Below are 15,398 nucleotides of genomic sequence, written 5' to 3' on the forward strand. Positions count from 1 at the left end.
TAACTGTGGAGAGGTGATAGATGGTGCACACATTCCAAGTTTGGCCCCAGACCACCTTATAACAGAGTACATGAATAGGAAGGGATACTTCTCCATGGTGTTGCAGGTGCTTGTGGATCACCGAGGATGTTTCACTGGCATCAGCGTGGGGTGGTTTGGGAAGGTGCACTATGACCGCATCTTTACAAACACTGGCCTGTACAGAAAGCTGCAAGCGGGGACTTCCTTTCCAAACCAGAAGATTACCGGAGGGGATGTTTAAAAATGCCCATATTGATCCTCGGAGATCTGGTGTACCCCTTACAGCAGTGGCTCATGAAACTTTACACAATACACCTGGAGAGCAGTAAGAAGCGGTTCAACAACAGGCTGAGTAAGTGCTGGATGACAGTTCAATATGGCTTTAGCAGATTAAAGGCATGCTGATGATGCCTTTATGGCAGGCTAGACCTCAATGAGGATAATATTCCAGTGGTCGTAGCTGTGTGTTGTATGTTGCATAATCTCTGAAGCTAAGGGTGAAAGGTTTGCTCAGGGGTGCAGTGCTGAGGCAGATCCTTAGCCGCTGATTTTGAGCAGCCAGATACTAGGGCTGTCAGAGGAGCCCAGACGGGGGGCAGTTCGAATCAGGGAGGCTTTGAGGCAGCACTTTGATAATGAGTACCAGTAATGTATATCTCTGTCACTGGTGTTAGATTTCCTAGGATGTAATGGTGTCATTTTGAGTCTTGTATTCCTGTAAGACAATGATTACAATGCCTGTGTATGTACTGGTAGTGCCTGCAATCTCAGTTTGTAGAAAAAAAAAATAAAGGTGATTTACCATTAAAAAACTTTGCTTTTATTAAACAAGAAACAGTGCACACAGACACACAGATGCCTGCTGGGAAAGGAGGAGCCAGGGAAGGACTGACTTTCACAACTGTGGGTAGGTCCAGCTATCGTTGTGAAAGTTGTCCAAGGGGGTGGAGTGAAGGGGAAACGAGAAGTCCCAGAAAGTGGGAAAGGAATGTGCGGGCGGAGTTTGTGGGGGAGCATGGAAAAGTGTTCTGAATGTGCTGCAGGGGAGGGCAAGCACAGATCTGGTCAGTCTGTAGCACTATTAAGGACTGCAGCATCTGCATTTGCTCTTCTATTGCTTTAATCATCCTCTCAGTTGTGTCCTTAACAAATGCTTGATTCTCTTTTCTATCTTGCCGTTCAGCTTCCCAGCCAGCACTCCTTATGTTCCCTATTTTCTTCACTGGAGCACTGCAGTACCTCCCGGACCATTTTTTTTTTTTTTTTTTTTTTTTTGCTGCATCTTGGGTGCTTTCTTATCTGGAAGAGGTGCTCAGCAGGGGTGCATGGGATGATCCTGAAGGCCACATCTGGTGAAGCACAGGTGACAGTGCACAGAAGCGGGATTATTAAATTCACATTCAGTATTATAACATTTTAGTTAAATATACCTTTTGCAACATTGCAGTCACTTTCTCACTGACCCCACACATCTCCACGAACAGCCAAAGCATAGTGAGTGTTGTGGGAGGGGCAGGGCACTCCACATGGGGAAAAGAGCACTCACTCTCTGCAAGGGTCGTGGTGCAGCCTTCTATGGAAAAAATTCTAAAATTCTCCTGCACTTTTCCACAGGTGGGAGTCATTCTAGCAGACATCTCACTGCTAAGGGTAAGCAGAGTAACGAGGGTACATCTACTCCATGCTTGTGGCTTCTGTCCACCTCACAGAAACAAAGCCAGCCTCCCACATTTCTATGCCCTGAAGCCACCCCCGCACTACACAAGCTACAGCCACTTACCAGGTGTTTCATCTCCTACTTCTTGCTCCCCAGGGAGCAACTGCTGAGACTGGCTAGATACCTCTGGAGTGAAGAACAGTTCCTGGCTGCTTGCCCCACCGGGTGACCTCGACAGGAGCTGCACATCCTCACCTAACTCCACCTCTTCATCAATAACTTCGTCTGCTGGGTTAGGTCCTATTTCCGCTGCCTCTGTTCCCTCTGAAGTATCCACAGGGCTCTTGGCGATGGAGGTGGGGTCACCACTGAGGATAGCATCCAGCTCCTTATCGAATTGGCAGGTCTTAGGCGAAGCACCGGAGCAACGGTTTGCATCCCTCACCTTATGATATGCCTGCCTCAGCTCCTTTATCTTCATTCTGCACTGCAGTGAGTCCCGATCACAGCCCTTTTCACAAAAGCCTAGAGAAATGTGCCTGTAGGTATCCCAATTCATACTGCTCAAGCGCAGCTCAGACTGCAGTCTCCTCTCCCCATATACTGATCAGATCCAACAGCTCTACAATGGTTCAAGTGGGACAGCGTTTGGTGCAATAACCCACCACGGTCACCTGGGAAGATGTGGTGAGACCTCTCCATGCTGAGCCAGCAAGAAATGGAATTTCAAAAATTCCCGGGACTTCTAAGGTGAAGGGACGGATGGTTGTTTACCTGGCTGCAAGGGCAGTGGAGTTCAGACCGCTTACCAGAGCGGTCATGATGGGGATGGGCATTGTGGGACACCTCCTGGAGGCCAATTAAAGCAATGCAATCAAGTGCAATGTTTACACTGGCATTTTGTCGAGTAAAACGTAGTGGAAAAAGGCCTACGTCTCTCATTGAGGTGGATGTATTTAGTCATCAAAACGGCATCTTTCCGGACAAAAGTTGCATTGCAGCATATACGGATGCACAGTTTGGTAGACAAAAGGGAGTTTTTTTGGTGACAAAACTTGGTAGTGTGGACAAGGCATAAGAGTGAGGAAAGGAGATAAGATTACTGAGGAGAAAGGGGTAGAGACAAAAATGAAATGGTGATGCCACTCTATCTTTAAAAGGAAAAAAAATTCCTTTTTAAAATAAGAGTGGGGAGGCAGCAGCATTCAGTGGATTTGGATTCAGGAGACCAGGGATCTACTTCTGACTGTGCTGCTGACATCCTGTTTGACTGTGGGCAAGTCACTTCACCTTATTGTGCCTTAGTTTCTATTCTCCTCCTCCCTCACTTATTTAGACTGTAAGCTTTTCAAGGCAGAGACTTTTACTGTGTGTTTCTATAGGAACTAGCACAATGGGGCCTTGATCTCTGTTGCGGCATCTAGGTGCTCTTGTAATATAACTAATTAATAGTAATAAAAATTATTCTCAGGGAGAAAATAAAAGGCTGGAAAGATTAAAATAAACATAAGGGAGGCAGAAAAAAGGTGGCAAGACAGATGAAACAAAGTTTGGGGTTCGAGAGGAAAATTAAAGAAAAATTGAGAGGGTGGGAAATCACAACTTTTGGCTTATTGTTATGAATTATGTATGTTCTAAATGTTATTTATTTGGAAGGTGTCCAGAACTCCATAAGTTTTAAGGAAAGGAATGGGGAGGAGGTGGTATTACAATGTGCATTGGCCTCAAGCTGGGACACTTGGCAACAACGATGATAGTGCTTAACAGTGACAAAATGCTGTAATTCTTTTCTGTTCAAAACCCTGTACAAACATTGACTAATCCTCATAGGACTCCTGTGAATACGGCAAATATTCCTATTTTGCAAATGGGGAAAGTGAGGTGAAGTGACTTGTCCAAAGCCCCTTAGATTGACCGTTGTGGTTGCAAGAGATTGATTCTATCTCCTTACATAGTCAGATAGAATCACAAAAAACCTCATGGGTCATCCAGTTTGATCCCCTGCATTACATCAGTTCTTTTGGCAAGAAGAACAATTCCACACGTTGACAGCATTGTGCTGCGCTTTCAATAAAAGATAGTAAGGAGCATGAATGTCATATAGTTAAAGACCAGAACCTGGAATCAGGAGATCTGGATTCATTTCTGCCTTTGTCACAGACTTGCTGTGTGATCTTGGAAAAATCATTAAGGGTATTATCTACACTGCAGTGTAAGCCCAGGGTTAGTGGCACTTGAGCCAACTGACCTGCGTTGAGCATCTACATTGTAACTTAACCCTAGGGTTAAGACTTTTCTAAACCATGCTCGAACATAGAGCGCTGGTGTCCGCACTGCAGTGTGGACACCCTGAGTCAAGATAACTATATCCCAGAGTCCCTAGGTCCCCTTCACTGCCCCTCCCCCACCACCATTTCCCTCCTGGAAATGAGGCTTCTGTAGCCCTAGGACTGTGCTGCACTATGGGAAAACTTTGTCTACCCTGCACGTTGCCAGGAGGCAGCTTGCTTTGCAAAAGTCTTGATCGGTTCGCTCAGTGATCAGAAGAGGATGGGTTAACGCTGACCTGAGCTGCTGCAGTTGGCAAAGGGGAGTGGCTTCGGTATTCAATTGAGTGGATTGCGGATTGTTGGGCTAGAGAGGACTAAGAGAGTTGCCCATAGAATTTTGACTGACTCCCGGAATGTGAGTCAAGCAGGGCTGCATCTGTGCTACAAAGCAAAAGGTCTTGAACCCTGGCTAACTTGAGCTTTGACCCTCCAGCCCTGCAGGGTCCTTGGACCCTGGGTCCGAGACCTGGGTTAGCGCAATTGTGATATAGATGCAAAGGGGGGTAGGCTTGAGTCAGGGCTTAAGTGCAGGCTTGCGTTGCAGTGTAGACATACCCTAAATTATCTCTGCCTCTGTTTTCCATATGTGTAAAATGATGATTCTTCTGAGAGTAGTGGTAGGATAAATTCATTAATACTTGTACAGCACTTTCTTTTTTTAACTATATACAAAAGTATTTAAAAAATATGGTAAAGTCATCTTGTAGGTTATGTATACCTGCAATTTGTTTCCGTTTAGGAGAGGGGCTAAATGAAGGTTTTCCCAAGTATGTCCTATTTTCTCTTCTTACTCTATAGTATAAGTATGACAAATTTATTAACCTTTGGGTTCTTTTGTCAGTCTTTGCTTTGCAGCTTTTAATCCATATGTGTTGATCCTGCAGGGTCTTCCTTTTCCTTTTTTATTTCTGATACTAATTTTTCCCAAATATTCTTTTCTCTTGACTTATTGATCAAAAGTAGCACAGTAATTATCTAGATCTATACTGAAATTTAGGGGAGGGAGGTATCTTCTGTGGAAGCTAATGTCACCACAGACCATTTTACATCAATCCAAACTGTTCCCATAATCCTGCCTCTTGTTTAGATGAATGGGAGGAAGGTATATTTTCGGTAACAGACCTCACTATTTACAATCTGTTAAACAAGATGCTGCTTTTATCCTTTTTTTTCCCCCTCAATATCCTTTGAGTATTTTTATTCCGTTGCTTAAAAGGAAATAATGAGGGTCAGAGAGGAAATAAGAAGAAAATGTTGTATTCCTAGGTGTTCTATTTCTTGTGGTCTTTTATCAGTGTGCAATTATCCAAACATTGGATAAGCTGATAGCACTGTGTTTTTAAATACAATAATAATAATACTTACTGATGGTATTAACTTATTTTTACCTTTCTTCAAATTCTCATAGTAGGTACACTAACTACTCCAACATAACTGGTTTTGTTAAAAAAATTATTGCTAATCAAATTTTGTTGTTTCTCAGCTTTCTTTTAAAATTAGTGGGAGCTGCTAATACACATTATAGGTTCACTTTACCTGAAAAATTATTTTTTTAAATTCAGCCATCATTCTGAAAGAATGAGGGAAGTATCTGAGAGTTTCATTTCTTTGGTCATTTTACATTTTTAAAATAGCAAAGATAACCTGGTGTTGAAATATTGGTTTTGAAAAACTGCTTCCTTGAGATTAAGCTTTGGTGAAAAATATAGCTATTCTGTGTACTCTATACAAATCTGTAGCATTTTCTAGATCTGTATAACTTTTATGTATATTAGCTTTTATAAAATCTCATATCTTACATTTCGATGGCAGACTATTCATACTGAGTTACATAGGATCAGCATGGATCTAAGTTCTTGAATTTATCTAAATGTAAGTTTTGTAGCTTCTGCATTCTGTAATCACAAGATGATTGGACATGCAGCTTGGAGATAATTACTTACTATAGAAACAAGCAAAGGAGTCTTGTTATAAAGTTTCTTTGACCCAGATTTTTTTAAAGATATTTAGGCATTGCTCCTTTTAGTATTGGATTGCTTAATTGATTTAGGAGCCTGTCTCACTTTTAAAAGTGACTTGGGGACTAAGGCACTTTCATTGAGACTTAGCCTCCTTTTGAAAATGAGAATTGGGCTTCTAAGTCAGTTAAATGTTACAGCACCAAATAGAGCAACATCTGAATATCTTTAAAAATCTGGGCCTTTGTTCTTTGTATTATCCATCTCTCTGGCTAGCATTTTTAAGTTAAATTCTTCTGTAATGGACATAATGTTCATGTTCATTCATTTTATGTATGCATATTATAAATATGTACTTATGTAAAATGGCATACATGGCACTGTGGTATAAAGGTTTCATTAACTTGTAATGGTCACATTACTCAGGAATATGAGGAAACTACAGGTGAGCTATGCAGGTCATCCAAATGAGAACTGATAAAATCTTTATCCTGTCATAATGTATTCTCTATATTCCACATCTGTTGCTGAAAAACAGTTTTGGAGAGATTTTAAAAATTGTATTGGGACTATTTTTATTGGTGCCTCAGTTACCATGAATCTAATTGTACACAGCCCAGAGGGAGAGGAAACATTAAAACAAATACACTTAAAATGTCTATGAAATATTCTAATCTAAACTAACTTATTTACAGGAAAAACAAGTCACAACTTTTAAGTCTGATATTTTGGGACCTTGGTGCAGCGCTGCTAGGAGCACTCCTCACTAGCCAGCCCGCAGTCACATTCCCGCTTGCAGTATAGACATGCCCTTCTCAGGCATCTTCCAACAGCCCCTGCTTTTGAGTGACCTGTTCTGGAGTTAGAGGGACAGCTCCTTTAAGCGGAGTACAGCTGCTGTGACTGCAACACAAATAAAATATGAACACACCGTTTAAGTATAAGGGTGCTCTGGTGTACAATATACAGTAATCCCCACAATTAGGGGGAGGGATAGCTCAGTGGTTTGAGCATTGGCCTGCTAAACCCAGGGTTGTGAGTTCAGTCCTTGAGGGGGCTATTTGGGGATGGGTCCTGCTTTGAGCAGGGGGTTGGACTAGATGATCTCTTCAGGTCCCTTCCAACCCTAATAATCTATGATTCTAAGTGCTGTGTCCCTCAGTGGAAAGCTGGGAATCTCTCCCCTTTCCAGCCCTGAAGGGGTTTGCAAGATATCAGACCTTAAACCCTTAAATCTGTCTCTGATTGTGGGCTGAAAATTGCCCGCTTTGGCTTACTTTAATTTTGGGAGGGATAGAGAAAATTCTATGTTAGGCTGACTTTTGAATTTCTGTTTGAAGCTGCTCTGAGTTTGAAATTTCAGTAGAAGTAGTGATGGAGATGGTAAAGTGCAGGTGAGGTGGGTGAAGGTGGATGATAAATGCAGTTTATCACATGGATCTAGTCATGTGTCTGTATATGTTACATACATGTGTTTTATTATAGGTGGAGCTGGTAGCACTGCTTATAGCTGAGTTTAGCTAACATTTTCCATTGTAAGACCTTGCTTTTTAGTTGCTTATAACTTTGACAAACTGTTTTCCATGTTGTATATCTGCCCCAGGCTAAAATTGTTTGGAATGTTTCAACAAAAATAGTTCAGCTATTTCCAACAATGAGATTAGGTAAAAGTACATTATACAGCCATTTCATTAAAGAAGGCCTCAAGCCTCCATACTTAGGAGAGGAGGGACTTGAAACTTAGCAGAGGGGTCACTCTGGTGCATGGGATGTGCTTTTTGCAGTCCCCATAAAAATCCTCATATACTTGGTCAGGCTTGGCCTCTGAAAAATGTTTGGACATGCTCAATAGAAGTTTGTGAAATGTTGGCAGTATTATTCTCCTAAGATTATCAGTACTGAACATGCTTCATTCTTCATTGGCTTCTATGTACTGACCAGACTGAGAATGCACCACCCCCACAAAGTGACTGAGCATGGTCCATTCCAGGGCTGCCAGGCTGAGCGAGACTTTTTCTGGAGTTGCTCTTTCAAACAACTGAGGGCCACAGTGGTGGCAGGCACTAAAACTGAGAACAGGGAGAATGACTGTCTTATGCTCTTAAGGCTACCCCTGCTGATGCCCAGAAGGAGGAGTCAGACTGACTTGCTCAAATGCATAGGTGACAGGAGAACATGGATAGGGTAGCAGGTGCAGGCTGTGAGGAGATAGGAACAAGTGGGATAGGCTTAGGCTGTATGGGGTGATAGAGCAGAGGAAGCAAGGATAGAAGAAAAGAGGACAGGCTGAGGCGGGACAGTAGGGTCTCTAACCACTAGAATACTCTCTTCCAGAACCTGGAATAGAATCAAGATTTCCTGAGTTCCAACATTCTTTTGCTGTCAACAAATAGCCATGAAACCCACTGGCAAAGTGTGTCTCATCTCTTTCTAATGGGTGGTCCACATGGCAGTAGAAGTATATATTAATCTCTACTAGTTGCTGAAGTGGTAGAGTTCTATGCTGTGGGTATGAAAGTTCTAACCCTTCTGAAGACCCATGTATTATGTCACATGATGGAATTTTTTTTTCAGTTTTCTTTAAAAATCATTGGAACTCACCCCAAAAAAACTGTTATAAGAACATTATTATGTTTGCAAAGTCAAATATGCAAAAGTTAGGAAAACCCAGAATTAAGGTTGTCTCTGGGGAGGAAAAAAGTGTGAACATGTAATTACAGACTATATCATAATGCACACTCACAGTGAGAGTGAATTAGAGTTGAACAGGAAACTTTAATTATGGCACTTTCTAATTTTTCAGGGCTTGACTTTGCAACCTTAACTTTCTTTTGATATAGGTTGTTTTTCTTTGATAAAAAAGTGTGCATAAGTAGAAAAACTCAGCACTTTATAGTTCTTAGATCTGAAAGTGCTTTACAAAAGCAGGCAAGTAATATTGCTATTTTACAGATATGTTTGTGTGCATGTATTTCAATATTAATAATTTACGCATATGTATATTATACAGACACTTGAAACCTATGTCCATACAATTTAATCTAGTAAAGACCCAAAAGATTGGAAAAAACAATTATGCCCCTTGTAGTGGCATTTTTTATTTACAATGAAAGGAAGAGATACAATAGTAATATAAAACGAACAAAATTATGAAGTGAACATCTACTGGATTCTCAAGATATAATAACATTTGTCTCCAAATTGCATTTCATGTCATGTAATCCAGTGGTGACACTGATTTTTCTTCCTTTCTAGTCTGGCGTGAAGTATCGCAGCGCCTTGCAGTTGTTGTTTATGTAAGAAAAATTGGAAGCTTGGAACTATCAACATTTTCAAATTTAGATGCTTATCTCCTATATTTAGGCACTTAAATAAAAGTGGGCTGCCTCTTTTTCCAGAGGTGCTGACACAACTCCAGTCAAAGTCAGTGGAATTGAAGGTGGTCAGAATTTTTGAAAAGCAACCCAATTTTATTTAGATATGCACATGGGATTTAGGGAGTAGGTTTGAAATCTTTGGCCTCTGTCTCAACCTCAATAATATCTCAGGGAAGAAATAATGTGTTGCCTCTGCATACATTTTAAGTACACAGTTTATGTATCTTATGTGTCTTAATACTTGGACATAATTGTCCTTCAGGTTTCTCAGAATAAAATTAAGCATTATAATCTTTTAATGACTTACAGTAATTAGATGGTTCTCTGTGCTGTTTTTCCTTCGTCAAAATTTTAACTTTTTTTTTAAAATGTATCCATAGGTAAAAACATCAGAGTTTTATCGATACTCTCGGCAGCTGCGGCATGAAGTTGACCAAGCCATGAATTACTTTCATAGTGTTCACCAACAGCCTTTGATGGAAATGAAATCCAACCGTATTCGTTCTGCCAAACCCCAGACTGCAGTATTTAGAGGAATGATAGGACACAGCATGGTAAATAGCAAAATTCTTCTTTTGCACAAACCAAGGGTCTGGTGGGAGCTAGAGGGCCCTCAAGTACCTTTACGACCAGACTGCCTTGCCATTGTGAATAACTTTGTATTCTTGTTAGGCGGGGAAGAACTGGGCCCAGATGGTGAGTTTCATGCTTCCTCCAAAGTATTTAGATACGACCCTAGACAAAATACTTGGTTGCGAATGGCAGACATGTCTGTTCCACGCTCAGAGTTTGCTGTTGGTGTTATTGGGAGATACATCTATGCGGTGGCTGGGAGAACAAGGGATGAAACATTTTACTCGACTGAACGGTATGATATCACTGCAGACAAATGGGAATTTGTAGATCCCTATCCAGTCAATAAATACGGACATGAAGGAACTGTGCTCAGTAACAAGTTGTATATCACTGGGGGAATTACTTCATCTTCCACTTCTAAGCAAGTGTGTGTGTTTGACCCCAGTAAAGAAGGGACGGTGGAACAGCGAACGAGGAGAACTCAAGTGGTCACTAACTGTTGGGAGAACAAATGCAAAATGAATTATGCAAGATGCTTTCACAAAATGATTTCCTATAATGGTAAGCTTTATGTCTTTGGTGGTGTTTGTGTGATCTTGAGGGCCTCCTTTGAGTCGCAAGGGTGTCCTTCTACAGAGGTTTACGACCCAGACACTGATCAGTGGACTATTTTGGCTTCTATGCCAATTGGAAGAAGTGGTCATGGTGTAGCTGTTTTGGACAAACAGATAATGGTTCTTGGAGGTCTTTGTTACAATGGTCATTACAGTGATTCAATTCTCACCTTTGATCCAGAGGAAAACAAATGGAAAGAAGATGAATACCCAAGAATGCCCTGCAAGCTGGATGGTTTACAAGTTTGCAGCCTGCACTTTCCGGAATATGTACTAGAGCATGTTAGACGTTGCAACTAAAAACAAACAAACAAACAAAAAACCCTTCCAACCCCAATGGAACACAAAAAACTATCTCTAATTTGACAGGAAAACAAAGCAGATTTAATTAATTTAAAGACGTTGGCTTGTATGTAAAGCAGCTATTAGATGCATAGAGAAACGGGATGTACAGGGAATGCACCTACCAAGTTTATTAGAAATGCCAATAACTGTGGTCTGGTATTGTAAAAGTTTTGCTTTTTATTTTTTTTTAAACAAACATTGCTGTGTGTGGGAGGGGGGAGAGAGAAAAGAAAAATCTATTTTTCAGTGTGTTTACTTTTTTCCCCTTTTTCTTTGTGGCCTTTTATGTCCATGCAATAAGTTTATTCTGTATAATGGCCATCACAGCAGCATCCTTCTTGGAACCAGTTGAATATAATGATTTACTTATGGGGAGAAGGGAGACAGAAGAATATATATTGTGCATTTTAATTTTCATTGTGTCAAGATAGGATTCAGCAGCCTTACTGGGGGAATACCTGACTTAAACTCTAGTGACAAGGGTTTCATTTTGTTCCTTTAAGTTGTGGTGGACATTTTTATTTTCTCCATTTATGAGTACTCACAGTCCAGTTTGGTTTTTTTAAATTTTGTTTTCTCGTAAATACGTTTTAAAATGATCTTAACCTTTGTGCATGGCTTTTCCCTGGATTTGTACAGTAGTATCAGTAAGTCTGCCAAAAAATGCAAGTTATACATTTTCTATTAAATTGATAATGAAGCATTTTATATTCCAACACTATTTCTATGCTGCCTTCTATTGTCTGCATTGTGTTTGTTGGTGAGTAAGATATATACACACATGCATACACTGTAAAATCTATATATAATGCATCTTTTATGTGCAATTAGGATATTATATTTTTAACTAGGGCACAGATTCAGCCATATCTGTTGAATTTTAGATATAGAGCATTCTTTCTTGAATTAAATATTACAAAATTCTTAAGTAACTGGAGGCCTAGTTTGGTATCAAAGAAGCCTATCTTTGGTATACACTGATTCATTCAGTAATATTTAAACTCTTTATATTAATAATATGTAATGAACTGTTAACAGTTTGACATTTTATATATTATTTTAAAAAAGTAAATACACCTTACACAGTTACAGTCCTTCACTTTTGAATGTGTTGCCTTGTTTTTAATAAAAATCAGAAATGTATCAGTAACCAAGCATGAACACTGCACTAACGTGCAGTTTTTTGTCAGACCTGGATATACTATTATTTTTAGCAATGGCATCGCTTGTAGTTGTGTTGAAGTGATGTAATCTAATATTTTTTTTGAAGCATCAACTGATATGAACTGCTGTATTCTAAAAATGTGGGATTAGGCAGTTGGGGACAATGTTTACCATTTCTGTAACCTTTAAAATACAAACCTACAAAGCTATAGCTACTGACCTCATACTTCCTGAAATAAGACTTGTGATCCAAGAGGGCTTGAATAACTGCACCATGTTTGAGCACTTTTTGTTAACTTGTTGACTTTTACTGACTGTAGATTGGTGAGACTATCCACCAAGATAAACACAATTATGAAAGTAAAGCATTAAAATCCTAGTTGTTTCACACTGGTGTGAAATTAGCCTCTTCTGGAGTCAAGAGGGAAAAGATTTCCTCTCTAAAATTTGAGGCCAACACTGAGCTCAAATATGCAGGGACAAACTGCTGAGATATAAGCTTGCAAAATCATCTGCTTATGTGAAACTCTGTAGCATTAGATTTTACAAGATATGCAGTAATGGTTGAGAATCCATTTCTGTTTCAGCATCTCCCAGCCAGAAGTCACTGTAGAAAAGGAATGTACAGTACTCAGGGAGTTGAAAACAATGCACTTATAAGGGACCAAATACACCCTAAATTTGCTGTGATAAATGGCGACAAGTTTGTTTGGCTAAAAAAATTATAAATTAATAATGGATATTAAAATGTTTTGTGAAATGCACCATGCTCACATTTAATGGTATCTTTGTTTTCTTGCAGTAATGTTCTTTCAAGTTCTGGATTGAGAGAGATGGGAGGACATGGAGTTATATTGCAAGTTAGCAGATTTTATTTTTTTAATTAGCAATAATATAGCAAAGCAGAGTTGATTACTGTAATCTTTGATCAAAAGAGAGAATTTACAACACCATAGCTGGAATGATAAAGGATGTCTAAACCAGAGATGGCTGGACCAAATGTTCACATTCAGTCTTCTGGTGCAGACCACAGGTTGCAGTTCACTGTAATTCTTTGCTTATTATTTTCCTATATTTTTCAATTTACAAGTACAGAATTTAATTTGTTTTATTTTAGTAATCTGAACTACAACCTTTTTGGTATAAGACAAGGCACCAACCTTGCCATGAGATGTGTGCAGATGGATCCCTGCAGGCAGGCAGGCAGGCCACCGTTGACTTTGATGGGCCCTGCTCAGGTGTAGGGCTTCTGTGTTTTGTATATTTCATTGCTGAATCAGGGTTCAAGACAAGTTATCTTATTTTTACTCCTGTTTTGCTCTTTTTGTTACTAGCCCATTTTCTGGCATGTTGTTATGTGAATGGGGCAGCAAAGATTAGTAGTCCTGCTGTCTAGATAGGCTTGTGCAAGCCGCTCATGAGTAATATTGAGCATTTCACCCTGCTATCTAGGGGTGAGCTGGGGAACCATTGTTGATCTGGAAATTTGGTCTTCCATGATTTAAGTATAACAGGTTAAAGAGAGAAGGCCAAGATTTTACAAAATGGGTGTCTAAAGTTATGTTCCTAAATCTGTACTTCAGCACCTACGTAAGTGGCCTGATTTTTCATAAGTACTGATCACCCAGCAGCTCCCACTAAAGGCAAAGGGGATGCTTGATACTCTTGAAAACAAGGCTAGTTATTTAGGTGCCTATGCCCCCTTTAACTTCAGGAACCCAGTTTTAAACATCTTGTTTAAGGCCTGTAATACTAGTTACTTTGTGAAATTCTTCTTGAACTAATTATTGGTTTCAGCTTCAGCTGATGTGTTGGCTGTAAGCATTTGAGCATTAAGAATTATTGGAATTTGCTTGGTTGGGAATGTCTGGGAGGTGGGAATGTTTTGTAATGTACATTTCTACCATGCTCATTATTTCAGTCAATAAATACATAATTAATCCACATTATCTTTAAATTGTGATGTAGCTTTTGAAAAAAAAGTTATATTTATGAGATAGCTTAGAGGGATGTTTTCTTTTTCACTAAACCATTTTGTGTGCATTTGCCTTTAGTACCTATGCTCCCTAGTCAGTGTTTAAACAAAAACAAACCAAACAAACAAAAAAATCAAGGCTAGCTTATCACCATTGAGATCTTTTTAATATGATTATTATATTAACTCGAGGGTTAATATAATAATGTGCCCTAGTTAATGAGGAAAAAGGTAAACCCTAACTCTTTTTATAGTAAATTTGCTCATTAATCTCCCCCATTCCTTTTTTTTTTACTTTTTAAAACTTGGCACCCAGCCTGCTTTAAACGGCAACAGTACTCACGTTGTAAAAAGGGATAGACATAATCCAGTCTTTGTTTCTCAATTTAAAAAAAAGTTAGTGTTGGGTTCTTGTTTAGCTATCTCAGTTTTCTTCCTGGTCCTAAGAGGAACCCTGTTTCCTTATTAGGGGCCAGAAGCTGCAAAGTGCTGAGCACTTCATGAAATGTGCTGAGCACCATCAGTTCTCATTGGGAGCCCAGCATGCTCAATACTTGCCAGTTCAGGCAGATTTGCAAAAGAACTCGGCACCTATTTAAGCACCAAAGTAAGTGGACAGATTTTCAAAATTAAGCCATTAGCACTGGGTGCGCTGAGCACTTTTGAAAGTCTGGCTATATAGATTCAGCTGGAGGGAAGCAATTACTGATACTGCAGAAAGAGGCAGCTACTATTTCAGAGAGCTCACTAGCCTCAGGGACCTGTGGCAATTCAAGACCTGATGATTTGCTGTCTACTTTCATATGCTTTATGCCATTGGAAAACAGTGATATATAGCAGTAAGTAATTCCTAGTCCTGGTGGTTTATGACTTTAACACTCTCAGAGTATGTCTACACAGGGATAAAAGACCCATAGCATGGCCGCAGCTAGCCCAGGTCAGCTGACTCGGGGTTGGGCTGCGAGGCTAAAAATCATTATGTAGACATCTGGGCTCAGGATGAAGCCCAAGCTCTAGGACCTTCCACTCTACACAGAGATTTTTTTCAGCCCTGGAACCTGAGCTCCGCAAGTCCAAGTCAGCTGAACTGGGCCAGCTGTGAGGTTTTTTTTATCCCTTCATAGACATACGGTTTGGGCCCTGAGACTTGCAGTCCTGTCTTCTTGCTCTTGAGACCTTTTTTCTGCAGCAGCAAATACTGCCTTTTTACTGATACTATAATAATCATCCACATCAGAGATGGAGCTTCTCCGTACACTCAGGAAGCAAAGGATAAAATTAAACAAGTACAAATTAAATTAGGTTAAAAACCATACATATACCAATACAGGTCTTTAACTCAACGTGACCACTTCTTCATAAAGTGAGGGTTGGCTTGAGG

General features: G+C 39.9%; 1 protein-coding gene across 5 annotated transcripts in view; it reads left to right on the forward strand.

Annotated features, from left to right (window-relative positions):
• KLHL15 (kelch like family member 15) overlaps positions 1-15,398 on the forward strand; it is a 38,577-nt gene extending 23,179 nt beyond the window's left edge. For 3 of the 5 annotated variants that reach the window (XM_045007986.1, XM_045007920.1, XM_045008060.1), the window contains exon 3: positions 9,724-15,398. In XM_045007986.1, coding sequence (XP_044863921.1) covers positions 9,724-10,833 — 1,110 coding nt within the window. In that variant the 3' untranslated portion in view covers positions 10,834-15,398. The remainder of the gene's footprint in view (positions 1-9,723) is intronic. The other 2 variants (XM_045008212.1, XM_045008138.1) reach the window with 2 other exon arrangements.

Source organism: Mauremys mutica, chromosome 1 (assembly GCF_020497125.1).
Source record: "Mauremys mutica isolate MM-2020 ecotype Southern chromosome 1, ASM2049712v1, whole genome shotgun sequence".
Classification (NCBI taxonomy): Eukaryota; Metazoa; Chordata; order Testudines; family Geoemydidae; genus Mauremys; species Mauremys mutica.